We start from the raw sequence: 14,264 nt of genomic DNA on the forward strand, positions 1-14,264 counted from the left end.
ATGAAAGAAGATTCTATCTGACATACATATAATTGATGATTTGCTAAATGTTTTTGTATAGTTTCTCCACAAATTTCTCTCCAGATCCTATGCATTTCTGGGATGGCACTGGAAATTTGGCATCCCACTTAGTACCTGACTTGTTTGAAGCTTATCAGTAGATTGCTTAGTAAGGCTGTTAATATTAATTCATTTTTAATGATGAATTTTGTAATATGTAGCCCATAAACTCCTGTGTTAAACTGTAGAAAAAGCATTGCACAGCCTCATTATTCCTCCTCTTTCACCCCTCCAAAAAAAGGAAAATGTTACTACATTCCTTATCCTGAGCTCATAAAATATTGTGTTTCTGCACTGAAATTCTTCCATCAAGGGACACTAGGATGAACATGGTTGGGTTTTATGCCCACACTGGTGATATTCCTTGGAAAACAATAAGGTAAGATAACCCTTTTATTTTACTTATTCTTTTATTTGTCTTTCCTTTCAGGAAGCATTCTCTGCCCCTTTCCTGAATTCTAGAAGCCCGTCAGTGCTGCCTTTCTATCCAAAAATCAAAATAACAGCGAAAAGTTTATCTATTACTTTTACTATCCTTCCTTTCACCCATCTCCTCCCACTTATGACTGTATGACCATAACCTTGTTGCTGTACCCTAACAATTTTTATTGACCGTTTCCTAGTATGATTTGATTGCTTATTGTACCCTATGACTATCATTCAGTGTTGTAACTGATGATTCTTGACTCTGGATGAATGTCTCTTTTCTTTTATGTACACTGAGAGCATTTGCACCAAGACAAATTCCTTGTGTGTCCAAGCACACTTGGACACCAATAAAGAATTCTACTCTATTCTATTCCTTATTCTATTCTATTCTGTTCTATTCTATTCTATTCTAATTTCTATTTCTGTTCTATCCCACTCAATCCCATCCCATCCCATTCTATTTAAATTCTATTCCTATATCCTTCTATTCTATTCTATCCTTATTGTACCCTATGGCTATCATTAAGTGTTGTACCTGATGATTCTTGACTCTTGACGAAAGTATCTTTTCTCTTATGTACACTGAGAGCATTTGCACCAAGACAAATTCTTTGTGTGTCCAATCACACTTGGCCAATAAAGAATTCTATTCTATTCCATTCTATTCCATTCTATTCCATTCTATTCTATTCTATTCCATTCCATTCCATTCTATTCCATTCCATTCCATTCCATTCCATTCCATTCCATTCTATTCCATTCCATTCCATTCTACTCTACTCTCTATTCTCTATTCCAGAGGTCTCCAAACTTGGCAACTTTAAGACAAGTCTTAAACTTGCCAAGTTTAGGGCTCGCTGTATTCTGTTCTGTTCTGTTCTGTTCTGTTCTATTCTATTCCATATTCTATTATTAAAACAAAACAAAACTCATCGGACTCGGTGCTTGTGCAGCGATCCTCCAGGCCGCCAGGGGCCGCCACCAGAGGCGCGATTCCGGCCTCGCTCTCTCGCTTTGCTCTCCCAGACCGACCTTTCTAGTTCCTTTCCCAAGATCCTTTGCTCCCTTTTCCGGCCGGGAGCTGCTAAGATGGTGAGCGAGGGGACGGAGCAATCCGGGGCCATCCGTGGCGGTGGCGGCGCTGGGAGGGAAATGCGGGGCGCCCGGGGGAGGCGTCGGTAGGCCTGTCGGTAGAATCGTCCCTAACGGGCGGCCTGGCCTGTTCCATGGGGATGAGGAGGGTGCCCCATGTTTTTTTTCCCCGCCGCAGTAATGGCTGCGGTCGTGCAGGCTGCGGGGAATAGCTAGGCCGGACGGGCTCTGGGGGCTTTAAGGGGGTCCGATCTGGGACTGTGAGGGGCGGGGGTCCTCCCCCCGTTTGGGGGGGGGAGGAAAAGAGGCATGCGCAGTAGCGCGCCTACCGTCCCTATCCTATTCCCATTTATTCGTACTCATCGTTTATTACCTTTTAGTACACATATAAATACCCGTTTATACTCCTATGTTTATATGTTATGTTCCTACTTATACTTGTTTTCTCATACATGCTTGACAAACTAAAATAAATAAATAAAGTAAAATGGTTTGGGGCCCGCCTGCCTTCTCCAAACCCCCCCCCCCCACTTTTGCTACCTGGCAGGCAGAGATCCAACAGGTAGAGAGATTCCTTCCCATCGAACTGATGCGCCCGCCTGGGAGGATGACCAGCTAGCTCTGAATCTTTGCCGTGGGATGAAACGGTAAATTGGAATGAGAGTCGAGCTGGAGGGGGCCTTGGAGGTCTTCTAGTCCAACCCTCCCCCCTCCCTTGTCAAGCAGGAAACCCTGTAACATTTCAAATAGACTGGCTGTCCAGTCTCGTCTTAAAAACCTCCACTGATCAATCAGAATAGAGCTGGAAAGGACCTTGGAGGTCTTCTAGTCCACCCCACCTCCCTGCTCAAGCAAGAGACCCTATACCAGGGGTGGGCAAACTACGGCCCGCGGGCCACATCCGGCCCGTTGGTCTTTTTAATCCGGCCCGCCGAAGATTGGTACAGAATTAAGGTTTGATGTGAATGATTGAATGATTGCATTCATTTGATTTTGACTTGTAATGACAGGCATTTCGACACCAGGTAGCGCATTAGGCGCAGTGACTTGATTTTGAGGAGATTTTGCAGTTTTTTATATGTATCGTATCTTGTGCTGACCCGGCCCGTCTGTCAAATTTTAAAAGTCAATGAGGCCCCCGAGCCAAAAAGTTTGCCCACCCCTGCCCTATACCACTTAAGACAAGTGACTTTCCAGTCTTTTCTTAAAAACCTCTAGTAATGAAGCACATACAGTGTCTGAAGGCAAACTATTTTACTGGTTAATTAATAATCCTTTCATGGTTTTTGGACTTAACACATCTGCCTTTTTCTAGCCTGGCTTGCCACTGTGTGTGAATGGTAATGTGGGGGATAAAAGCAGAATTTTTAACTTGTTTCTTGCTCAACTTTCCCTGCCATACACTTTGGGATCAGGTGTTGTATTCAGCCTTAAAAACTGTAGTTTGTAGCCAAAAGCAATCCAATCCTATCGCGATTTAGTGCAACGTGTGAACTCCGTCATCAGGTACATCAAAACCATAAACACTTAGAAAAAATTAAAACGGTTCGTCCCATTTAATAATTTAAATAATACAGCCAAAAGATGAACAGGTAGATGCAAGCATTTCGTATTGACTCATGAGGACTTTAGATATTTTTTCTTCTAAAAATTAGTTTACTTTCTTGTCATTGCACCTCATACAACGAAATCAAACACCACCTTCAGTGCACATCATGACCATGAAAATAAACACAAACACACATCCTTCACCCTCCACACATTGAACTGAAAACCCCGACACTGCACCAATACTGCATTATATAGTAGAATTCAAAAGAGCTACTGCCCTGGGATAGAAGCTGTTTTTCAGTCTATTTGTCCTTGTTTTTATTATTCTGTACTGTCTGCCAGATGATAATAGTTCAAAAAAAGGGTTCCCAGGATAAGATGGATCTTTGAAAATGTTTTGAACTTTCTTAAGGCAGCAGGAGCTATAAAGCTCTTCCAAAGAGGGGAGAGGGCAACCAATGATCTTCTGGGCAATGACATTCACCCTCTGGAGTGCTTTCCTATCTGCCCCTGTGCAATTGGCAAACCATACAGAGGTGCAGTAAGTTAAGATACTCTCTATGGTGCAGCGAGTAAAAGGTCACCAGCAGTTTTTCATTCAGGTTGTTTTCTGAGAAAGCCTCAGGTAGTCTAATCTCTGCTGGGCCCTTTTGACCAGGACTGCAATATGGGCACTCCAAGCCAGGTCCTCTTTTAGGGTAACACCCAGAAACTTAAAACTGGCCACTTGCTCAACTCGGTCTCCATGGATAAGCAAGGGCTGAAAATTACAGACTTTCTTAGGAAAGAAACTATATTCCAACTTGTCATCCACAAAAGCAGAATTTCTGAGGATTTTTTTACTCCCAAGTACATACTTTTCAAGGAGAGACGCAGCTTAGAGGTCACTGGTTAGGTCGTCTCTGGTTTTCAAATTTCTCAGGGGTTTGCAAAATTCGAAAGTCTTTATTCATTCCTTGAGTGCTGATGTATTGGTCTCTTTGGCTCCCCCCTTAGGGACGCGTCCGTACCAAGACGGTGAAAAAAGCGGCACGGGTGATCATTGAAAAATACTACACTCGCCTTGGAAATGACTTCCACACAAACAAGCGCGTGTGTGAGGAGATCGCCATCATCCCTAGCAAGAAACTGCGGAACAAAATCGCTGGGTAGGAATCGTTGCCCGGTGGGGCTTCGTGCCGAGTTCTCACACGCGGCCATTCGAAATCTGGATTCTGCTCCTTGGCAGAACCTGCACCGAAAGTGATTTTGGTCTTATTTGTGGCCTGGTCATTGATAATGCAGGAAAAACATCCTTGAGAGCATTTCCCGTGTTTGGAGAATTCCTTTATTGCCTACCAAACCCTGAGCTTCTCAGACATTACTGAACACTGTGTAGTTTGAACAGATGTATGATAACTTTGTTCCAGTTTGGCATTTCCCTATACTTTAAACTTTTAAGGCTAAGCTTTGTTGAGTCAGTTCAGTCAGTTACTGAGATTTTTGCTTGAATGCCTGGTTGTTTGTAGGGGGTAGGGAATCACAGTGAAATATACTAACACACACACACCCGGCCGGCCGCCCCCCGTTCTTCTCCACAGGTATGTCACCCATCTGATGAAACGCATTCAAAGAGGGCCAGTCAGAGGTATCTCTATCAAACTACAAGAAGAGGAAAGAGAAAGAAGGGATAACTATGTCCCAGAGGTAAGTTTTATGTTTCGGATGAGTTTCATAGAGGTTTCATGTCTTAAATTTTAAAAAAAGCATTTCGGGCCTAGTCAATTTTGCATGGCAAGAAAAGCCTCTCTGAAATATGTGAAGTCATCTTAGCAAAACGTAGTTCCTGGGTTGTCTGTAATCTTTCCTGATAAAACTTTTTTTTTCTGGTCAATAAATTGGGATTCAAATCATGACTGCGAATGAATAAAACCTATGGTGGATTTAGGAGTAACATGTTCAGTTTAGGATCAGTCTGGGCTCAGAATCACTCAGCTGGCTTGAAGCCATACTTTTCTTGCCATCTGTAATGGGAAGGAGTGAATTTAAATCAGGGGGTCCCCAAACTTGGCCCCTTTTAAGACTTGTGGACCTCAATTCCCTATGCTGGCTGGAGAATTCTGTGAGTTGAAGTCTACAAGTCTTTAAAGTGGCCAAGTTTGGGGACCCCCTGATTTAAAGCGTCAGAAGAACGCTATATGAACCAAGTCAGTTTTAGGAACTTGTTCACGGAGGAGTGTTAACTGTGGTTGCCTGTGTGAATGGGGCCCAGCATTAGGTCAGGGAATACAGGTAGTCCTTGACTTAATGGCAGCTTGTTTAGCGACCATTCAAAGTTAACACCAGCATGCCAAAGGGACTTTTATCACTGTTTTTCCACACTTACGACCGTTACACCATCCCCGTGGTTATGTGATCAAAATTTCAGCCACTTGGCAACTGACTCCTATTTACGACGGTTGCAGCATCCTGGGGTCACTTGATTCCCTTTTGTGACCTTCTGACAAGCAAAGTCAATGGGGAAACCAGATTCATAGGACCACCGTGTCACTAACTTAACTGTGGTGATTCACTTAACTGTGGCAAGAAAGGTTGTAAAATGTGGCAAAATTCACTGAACAGAAATTTGAGGCTCCATCGTGGTTTCAAGTCGAGAATGCAGAGGTTGGGTTTTTGTTTTTGTTTTGTCCTGCCTATCTGTCTCCAGGAGGGAAGATGAACTGAGCCTGCATTGGAAAGGGAGGGAGGCCTTCACCTGTGGCCTTTGTCATTGATAGTGCAGGCAGAGAGGATGCCTGGAAGCATTTCCCATGTTTGTGGAGCCTTTTGCCATGTCCTTCGAACACTGAGCTTTCCGGACAGTTTTCATTTAGCCCGATAGCCCCCGGTACTTCCTTCGTACTTGGTTTTGGAAGTCATAGTTTTGATTGCTGTTTTCCTCATTAACGTTAAGGGCATTCTTGCTGTACTATATTCTGTTGTGTTCCAAAACAATCCACTTGTCTTTCTGCATGGCTTATCTCTTGACAGAAAGACGTGTAAAATATTGTTCTTGATTTCTTTCTGTTCTGATGGTCTACAAAGTAATAGGCTTGATCTGGAAGGACCCTGACTATTTCAAGCTGTAGTTGTTTAGCCCTATAGAAAAATAGCTAAGCTGGGTAAAATTTCTCTGGTTTTGTTAAGATTAAAATTAGGATAATGAACAAAAAAGACAGGAAATAAAAAAAACCCAAAATGTATAATAATTCAGATCAATACATAATTTTATTTTTCAATAAAATAATTTTAAAAGAGTAAAGTTAGGAGGTATTTTCTGGGGCCCGGAAGATATTTTGGATTACTTATCTACTTGAATACAGTGCTGTCCTCATACAATTCCTTGGATATATTTAGGAAATGGTCTAACTCAGTGATCCCCAACCTTTTTTACGCCGCAGCCGGTACCGGCATCAGCTGGGCGCCGCCATCTGGGCATCTTTTTGATGAAAACGTGCTTCCGGTGAGCTTTCTACCCGGAAAAGCTCACCGGAAGCGGAGCTTTTCATCCACAAAAGATGGCGGCGCCAGCAAACCAGCGGCCCGGTAGGACTTGTTCCGCGGACCGGTACCGGTCCGCGGACCGGTGGTTGGGGACCCCTGGTCTAACTGAAATGTCTATTTTTTTATCTGGAAGCTTGTTTTTTTTTCTTTTGTTGTTCCTGAGTGACTAAAAGTTGGAGGTCATTTTCCCCCCCTGTAATAATATTTTAAGTGGGAGAAGAGCCATAATGCTTTCTGTTTGCAACCTAGTTTGGCAAATGTGGGCAGAAAACTTCCTTTTGAGCACGAGGGGAAATGTTTTGCATGATCTCCGAGACCCCAAATTTCAGTCAGTAGTGGAAAGGCTATTCTATTAAGTTTCTACATTTGGGGCTCCAGAATTATTAAAAAGTATTTGCAGTTACTACCTATTTTGTTCTTAAAGCTTTACTGGTTAGAATATCTGAGAGTAAAGGATACACCAAATGAATATGTAATCTTATTGAGGATCTGTTTGTGTTTGATGCCCAGTGCTTCGCTCTGTAACAGTAGTTTTTATGGAGAATATATTTATTCTGATGTGTGTGTGTCAGCCTTCCTCAACAAGTTCCCCTCTTCCAAAAGTTTTAGGATTAGGAGCCTATCATTCCTGTCCATCAGGACTGTTGGCACCAAACTGATGTTCCTGGACATGGTCTCCAGAATATCTGTGGGGGTAATAGGTTAGGGAAGGCTGTAAACATGCCACAATTGTATCTGCATAGAGTTTTGGGTGAGTTTTGCTTTAACTCCTTTTCTCGCTCATATTTCTTGAAGCATCTTGCTGACAAATCTCAGGCTGCCTGCAGGAAGGGGTTTTATGATAAATGTATACACCACACGATTGCTGTGTTTTGACTCATAATTCTTGGGCCTCTGTTACCACCAAGCCAATCGGTTCCTTTTTCTTCTTCTTCAGGTCTCTGCCCTGGATCAGGAGATCATTGAAGTGGATCCAGATACCAAGGAAATGTTGAAGTTGCTGGTGAGTAGGGCATTGGCATGGCTGCCCACAGGATTGCTTTTCTATAACCAAGTGGCTGGATTAAGGGTCTGAAAGTTAAGCTAAAATAAAATAGCCAGGAGAATCAGTGTGGGTTGGTTAGGGACACCAGGGTGTAAGCTGGGAGACTGTGAGTTCTAGTTCTACCTTGGCATGAAGCCAGCTGGGTAACTTCAGGCCAGCTCCTCCCTTGACACTTAGGGAGAAGGAAATGGCAAACCCCTTCCGAAAATGTTACCCATAAAACTGCATGAACTTATCCCAGGCAGTCATGAAGATGCCCTCCGCCCCATCCTTCCAAAAAAATCACCCCACTTGGTAATAGTTCTGAAAGGTTTTGTGGGGTGGGGGGAGCAGGCAATATTATTATATAGTATGGTGTTTAAAAGCCAGGCAGATTATAGGGGATAAAGCTAACATAACTTGGCAAATCACTAGAATACCTGGGGGAATGCATGATGATTGCAACTTATTTTCGCCCACCAAGGAAATTGATCCTCAAAGATCACCCAACTGGTTTCAAGTAGATAATTTAGCCTGAGTGAAAAGATACCTTTTTCAGCTCTTGCCCAGGGATCTACTTAAGTCTTGGATCTCTCTTCTATTCGCAGGACTTTGGCAGCCTGTCCAACCTGCAGGTCACACAGCCAACCGTAGGGATGAACTTCAAAACTCCAAGAGGTGCCATCTAAAGCCATTTCCGCATTGTCACTTTTACAATAAATATATAGAAACAACACCTTGACTTGTATCATTTCAAATACCTGTGTCTTCCATCTAAGTGTTGTACACTAGAATAAGAATTTGGTTGCATTCCTGTATCTGCTAAGCAGTGTTTGTGTTAACTTTGATTTGTTGATTAAGTCAGTATTGGTTAGATATAATGCAGCAGGCCACTACCAAGCGAATCCTATATCCATCGGGTTTTAGAATATGCATCTTGGGGTTCCCCCAAAGCTCTCGGCTGCTTTTTGCATGCTGGCTGAAGAATTCAGGGAATTGAAGTCCACAGATTTTAAATTTGCCACAGGTTGGACACCCCTGCTTTATCAAATGCTTTGCAGAATAAAGACCCCCATTGTCTGTTGCATTCCCATGGCCAAATTTTATAACAAGATTATAAAATTGTAATGATAGAACTCTCAAATTATTCTTGAGAAACACTCCTGCCAAGCAAGATGTTTTAGCATTAAAGGCACTCAAGCGGACTGCTTAATGATTTGTTAAACATTTTGCCCCAGTATCAACATCGACCTGACCACATTCTTTTTTCGGCTCCTTTCTGAAGATAGGAATAACCCTGGATGGTACTCATAATAATCTGGCACTCTGCCTGCGCTCCATGATTTTCAGAGGTCGTGGAGAAGTCCCCAGCCTCTCAGAAACATGTGCCCATATCTCATAATTCCCACAGACAAGCTGTCAAACGTCTACCTAGAGAGAGATTAGTACATACCGTGTTTATCACATAAGGCCGGGCCTTATTTTTTTTTGAGCCCCGAAAACGGCTAGGCCGTCTGTAATTCCCCCCCTTTCATCCTCATCTAGAGCGCCCTGTGGGCAGCCTCACCACCAGCCGCTCCTAACGGGTGATCATGGCGAAGCGCAGAGAGCTCCTTACTCCCACCAAACACCTTTGCTGGAGACCCAAGACCTTTGGCACCTGCCGCTTTCCCTTCTGCCCATTCCGCCGCCATGTTTGGAGCTGCCACTTCCGTGTTTGGAGCTGCCGCCGCCGTTTGGAGCTGCCGCTTCCGTGTTTGGAGCTGCCGCCGTGTTTGGAGTGGTGGCGCTCCAAATGGCGGTGGTGCTCCAAACAGTGGCAGTGCTCCAAACGCGGAAGCGGCAGCTCCAAACACGGCAGCGGCAGCTCCAAACACGGAAGCGGCAGCTCCAAACATGGCGGCGGAATGGGCAGAAGGGAAAGCGGCAGGTGCCAAAGGTCTTGGGTCTGCAGCAAAGGTGTTTGGTGGGAGTAGGGAGCTCTCTGCGCTTCGCCATGATCACCCGTTAGGAGCGGCTGGTGGTGAGGAATTGCTGCCCGCGGGGCACTCCTAACGGCAAGTCCCTCCACCCTTCCCCCCATTTTGCATGTTTTAAACTAGGCCTAAATTTGGGGGGGGGCTTAATTTGATTTTATGCCTAGAAAACATGCTGGGTCTTCCTATTGGTGGAGGCCGTAGTGTTGGAGAAACACGGTAGTTCTTAAGATTAAAGTAACATCTCTCTGGTCCTATACTAGAATTTTCTTACTTGGCTTCCTCCAGATGTGCAGGTTTTATGTTCCGGAATTCTGTGCAGTGGCCCTGCATCCTCGTAAATTGCCCATTAAGGCAATCAGTATCTCATGCGACCCCCCCCCAGCCATTTACTCATCCGAGAGGAAAGCTGTGACATGCGGATAGCAGTTGGATTCTCCAAAGACAGAATTAGTAAGTTTCAGCATCTATGTGAGGAGCAAAGGACAACCAAAGATTTAATTTGTCCCCTTGTATAACAATTCAGCACTAAAGTTATGCAAAGTTTTAATCCAGCTTCAACCTTTACAGAACGAAAGTAAGGGAGACGTAGAAGCCAGCTACTAAAACATCCGGACAAAGGAGATGAAAAGGAAATAGATTTTTTTTCAAAAAAATCCTAGTTCCAGAACAACATTAATGTGCTCCATTTGGTCCACTACAACAGTGATCCCCAACCTTTTTTATGCCGCGGCCCGGTATCCCCAACCTTTTTTATGGCACGGCCCGGTACCGGCATCAGCTGGGCGCCGCCATCTTTTTTTGATGAAAACGTGCTTCCGGTGAGCTTTCTACCCGGAAAAGCTCACCGGAAGCACTTTTTCATCAAAACAAGATGGCGGCGCCCAGCAAACGGTAGGACTTGTTCCCGGCCAGTCCACGGACTGGTGGTTGGGGACCCCTGCACTACAAATTAATCTCGTTCCACACATTCAAGATGAAGGATTCCCACGGTGGGTCCTTCGATGAGCGTTGAGGTGTGTGCTTCTGCTGAAGCTCTTCCCACACCGCGAGCAGGTATACGGCTTCTCCCCCGTGTGCATCCTCTGATGGGAAGTGAGGCTGGAGCTGACCCGGAAGCTCTTTCCACACGCCATGCACTGGTAGGGTTTTTCCCCCGTGTGAATCCTCTGGTGGGTGTTGAGATCCGAGCTCCGTCGGAAGCTCATCTGGCAATCCAGGCACCTGTAAGGCTTCTCCCCCGTGTGGATCCTTTGGTGGTACGTGAGGCTGGTGCTCAAGCAGAAGCTGATCCCGCACTCCAAGCACTTGTAGGGTTTCTCCCCCGTGTGCGTCCTTTGGTGGTACGTGAGGTTCGTGCTCACGCAGAAGCTCTTCCCGCACTCCAGGCACTTGTAGGGTTTCTCCCCGTGTGGATGCGCTGGTGGGAGGTGAGGCTCGTGCTGACCCGGAAACTCTTCCCACACTCCAGGCACTTGTAGGGTTTCTCCCCCGTGTGGATGCGCTGGTGAGAGATGAGGCTTGTGCTCAGGCTGAAGCCGATGCCACATTCCAAGCACTTGTACGGCTTCTCCCCGCGATGCGTCCTTTGATGGTAAGCCATGCTGGTGCTGGAACTGTAGCTCTTCCCGCACTCGGAGCACGTATAGGGTTTCTCCCCCGTGTGGCTCCTCTGGTGACAGGTGAGGCTGGTCATCGCATCGAAGCTCTTGCTACACTGGGAGCATTTATAGGGCTTCTCCTGCGTGTGCATCCGTCGATGGGCGCTGAGGTGTGCGTTCAAACTGAAACTCCTTCCACACTTCTCGCATTTAAATGGCTGCTCCTTGACGTAGCTGGTGCAGTGAGCGATGAGGTTGGAGTCCGAATGGAAACTTTTCTGGCGCTGAAGGAAGATATTCTTTTCATTCGCTTTGTTTTTCCCCACACTGGCAAACTGACCAGGGTGATTTTTGGCCAGAGAGGGAGAAGTTTTCCTTCTGTGAGGCTCCCTTTTTTCATCTCCCTTCTTTTCTGTGTCCAAAACACACGGCTCTTCTTTATTCTCCATCTCTGAACGGCTAGCTTCTGTAACGAAAACAGGAAAATAGTATTTTAAATTTGTCTTAACACCTGAGCTTTCCACTGTTTTGTCTTTTTTATTTCGAAGACGAGGGGTCATTCTGTAATAATCCCACCATCAAGAATAACTTTTAAGATGTCACACAGTCAATCTTTTGAGTTTTTATATTTTGGCAGGCAAATTTTACAGTATCCTCTATTTTTTTTACTCTTAATACAAATAATGGAGCAGCAATTCTTCATTGTAGTATCACGTCAGAGTGTTTACAGCTTGGCTACTATTTGTGAGACAACCCAGGAACAAAACACAGGACACAGAGGCTTTGTTTTTTAACAGTGATTTATATACAAGGCCACTATATACATACATACATACACACGGTAGGTAAATACCAGACAAGCAAGCAATCTTCAACTCTACATGAGAACTACAGTGGAGATAGAAGGAGAGAGAAACCCTCACATGGCCTCCCTTATATAGACAGCTTCTTAAAGCGGCAGCACCCTGACTCATCCTCAGTACAGCAGCTGGTCAGCTATTAAATTTTCATTACCTTAACATATCATTTCTGGCCAATTCAGAAATGTCAGAAAAAGTGCTTCTTAAATCCCAATTTCTAGGATTTCATGATACTTCTTACTGTTTCTTAAGGGTTTCATAATCTAACATTGATAAATCACTGCATTGTGCTTTTAATCTTTGGGGCTGACCTTCAATTACTGTAACCAATGACTGCAGAATTGCATTAATAGGAAAAACAAACATTTTAATTAGCCATGCCACATAATCTTTTGATACACCCAAAGAAAAAAAATACAAAGTCATGAAGCAGATTGTGCAAAGCATTCTGATTCTTAAAACCTCAGAAAACGGGGAAACTTACCAATAGGCCTCATAACCCCACAGTTCTCTTCCATAACTAGACTGTTAGGAACACAAAATCCACATCTCTGCAACGCGTGACTTTTTCAAAAGGCAGGTGACTCTAAAAAAGAAAAAAAGTTGCTCACCGGCTTTACATACAAAATACGCATCCGTATAAACATATGAAACGGCTTTTTTTTTAAAGAAGAGAATACTTTATTGGCCAAGTGTGATTGGACACACAAGGAATTTGTCTTGGTGCAAATGCTCTCGGTGTCCATAAAAGATACATAAAAGAAAAGATCTTCCGGAGAAACACCAGTTTCTCTTCTGTACGATTTAAAGCAGGGGTCTCCAAGTTTGGCAACTTTAAGACTTGTGGAAAGTCTTAAATTTGGCTGAGGAATTCTGGAAGTCCACAAGTCTTAAGAGTTGCCAAGCTTGGAGACCCCTGGTTTAAGCCCTGGAGGAGGGAGCAACCTTGGCCCCTTTGAAGACTTGTGGACTTCAACTCCCAGAATTCCCCAGCCAAGCCATCCAGGCAGGGGAATTCTGGAAGTCCACAGGTCTTAAAAGGAGCCAAGATTGGGCAGGCCTGGTTTAAACCTCCGTGGGCCACATTCTTCAGAATTGCTATGCAAAGTGGAGACTGGGGGTGGGTGGGTTTGCAGGCTTTTCTGGCCATGTTTCAAGGCCAAGCACTCTCCCATGCATCCCCACCCATACCAACCAAGACCATTACTGTTATTTTTAATTATTTTTATTTTATTTAAAATACATTCATCTTCTATTTAACGGAGTGTCGTCTGGATACAAATATCTTGTGCTCTAACGATTATATTTTACAACAACATATTCATTAGTTTAATAATATTCTCTATTCTTATCCTATTGGTATACAAGTTATTTCCTTTTTTATATATATAAATTTTTTATTAATTTTCCAAATTTAAAAAAAAAACATAAAACAAAACTTTATACATTGTTATCAACATCAATACATCTTTTGCATTTCCTCACATTTTTCAGTATATGTATTTACTTATAAAAGGCAGAGAAGATTCAATTTATTATAGGGCCTGGTAGGCGTGGTTTAGAAATAAAAATAAAATAAAATAAAATGGCAATTAGGAAAAGAATGAGGGAATATGTAAATATGTAAATATACCATGGAGAAGATTGAGATGGAAGGATAAAAGATATTGATTTATAGTAAGAGTAAGATGTAATGGTAAAGGAACAAGTTATTTCCATTACTATAACATTCCTCTTCTTCTTAACGTATTCAATTCTATTAACGTATTTTTCTGTATTTCACTGGCCTAATTAATTAGTTCTAGCTTTCCTATTTTTGACTCTAGCCATGGATAAAAGAATCCCCACATCTGATAATGTTCAGTTTGTTCCTGCTCTTTCATTGCAAGCGTTAATCTGTTCATTTACTTGTAAGACCCATTATTTTCCCTTGGAAAGAATTACAGGGCTGAGCTGAAAAGCCCCTTCCCCGCAAGGGCTGCAGCCTGGGGGTCTCCTCTACCTCCTGGGCCGCCTTCCTGGCTCGCCCCTTGCAGCCCCAGGCCACCCCCAAAAAAGCACCGGGGCTCACCAGCTGCACGTCCTACACTGCAGAAGCGGCCGCGCAGGCGCCCTTCCCACCCACCCCCAAGCCATCTTCTGGGAGGAG

The 14,264-nt window shown here is 43.9% G+C and overlaps 2 protein-coding genes and 2 non-coding genes across 4 annotated transcripts; 3 read left to right on the forward strand and 1 right to left on the reverse strand.

Moving 5' to 3' along the window:
- Positions 1–1,493: 1,493 nt before the first annotated feature.
- RPS17 (ribosomal protein S17) lies at positions 1,494–8,414 on the forward strand. The gene is made up of 5 exons (XM_026684077.2): positions 1,494–1,581; positions 4,129–4,280; positions 4,713–4,818; positions 7,592–7,657; positions 8,287–8,414. The coding sequence occupies exons 1-5, from the start codon at positions 1,579–1,581 to the stop codon at positions 8,365–8,367; spliced, it is 408 nt and encodes a 135-aa protein (XP_026539862.1). The 5' UTR covers positions 1,494–1,578; the 3' UTR covers positions 8,368–8,414.
- On the forward strand, positions 4,362–4,492 carry LOC113422935 (small nucleolar RNA SNORA71). The gene has a single exon (XR_003372313.1). It is a non-coding gene; the product is annotated as a small nucleolar RNA SNORA71 (small nucleolar RNA).
- Positions 5,836–5,972, forward strand: LOC113422937 (small nucleolar RNA SNORA71). Its single transcript, XR_003372314.2, has one exon. It is a non-coding gene; the product is annotated as a small nucleolar RNA SNORA71 (small nucleolar RNA).
- Positions 8,415–10,619: 2,205 nt separating the features above from the next.
- Positions 10,620–14,255, reverse strand: LOC113422906 (uncharacterized). The gene is given in 4 exon segments (XM_087972721.1): positions 10,620–11,060; positions 11,063–11,721; positions 12,600–12,701; positions 14,187–14,255. Coding segments are annotated over 3 exon segments (1,128 nt in total). The 5' UTR covers positions 12,634–12,701; positions 14,187–14,255; the 3' UTR covers positions 10,620–10,625.
- Positions 14,256–14,264: the final 9 nt, after the last annotated feature.

This window comes from Notechis scutatus, chromosome 11 (genome assembly GCF_049901735.1).
Source record: "Notechis scutatus isolate UNSWTSFEM ecotype Mainland chromosome 11, rNotScu1.2, whole genome shotgun sequence".
NCBI classification, from domain to species: Eukaryota; Metazoa; Chordata; class Lepidosauria; order Squamata; family Elapidae; genus Notechis; species Notechis scutatus.

Excerpts from the sequence above, each read along its gene's own strand:
- RPS17 (XM_026684077.2), top strand. Across the intron at positions 4,819-7,591 it reads GGGATAACTATGTCCCAGAG|GTCTCTGCCCTGGATCAGGA; the intron begins GTAAGTTTTATG and ends CTTCTTCTTCAG. Across the intron at positions 7,658-8,286 it reads AGGAAATGTTGAAGTTGCTG|GACTTTGGCAGCCTGTCCAA; the intron begins GTGAGTAGGGCA and ends TTCTATTCGCAG.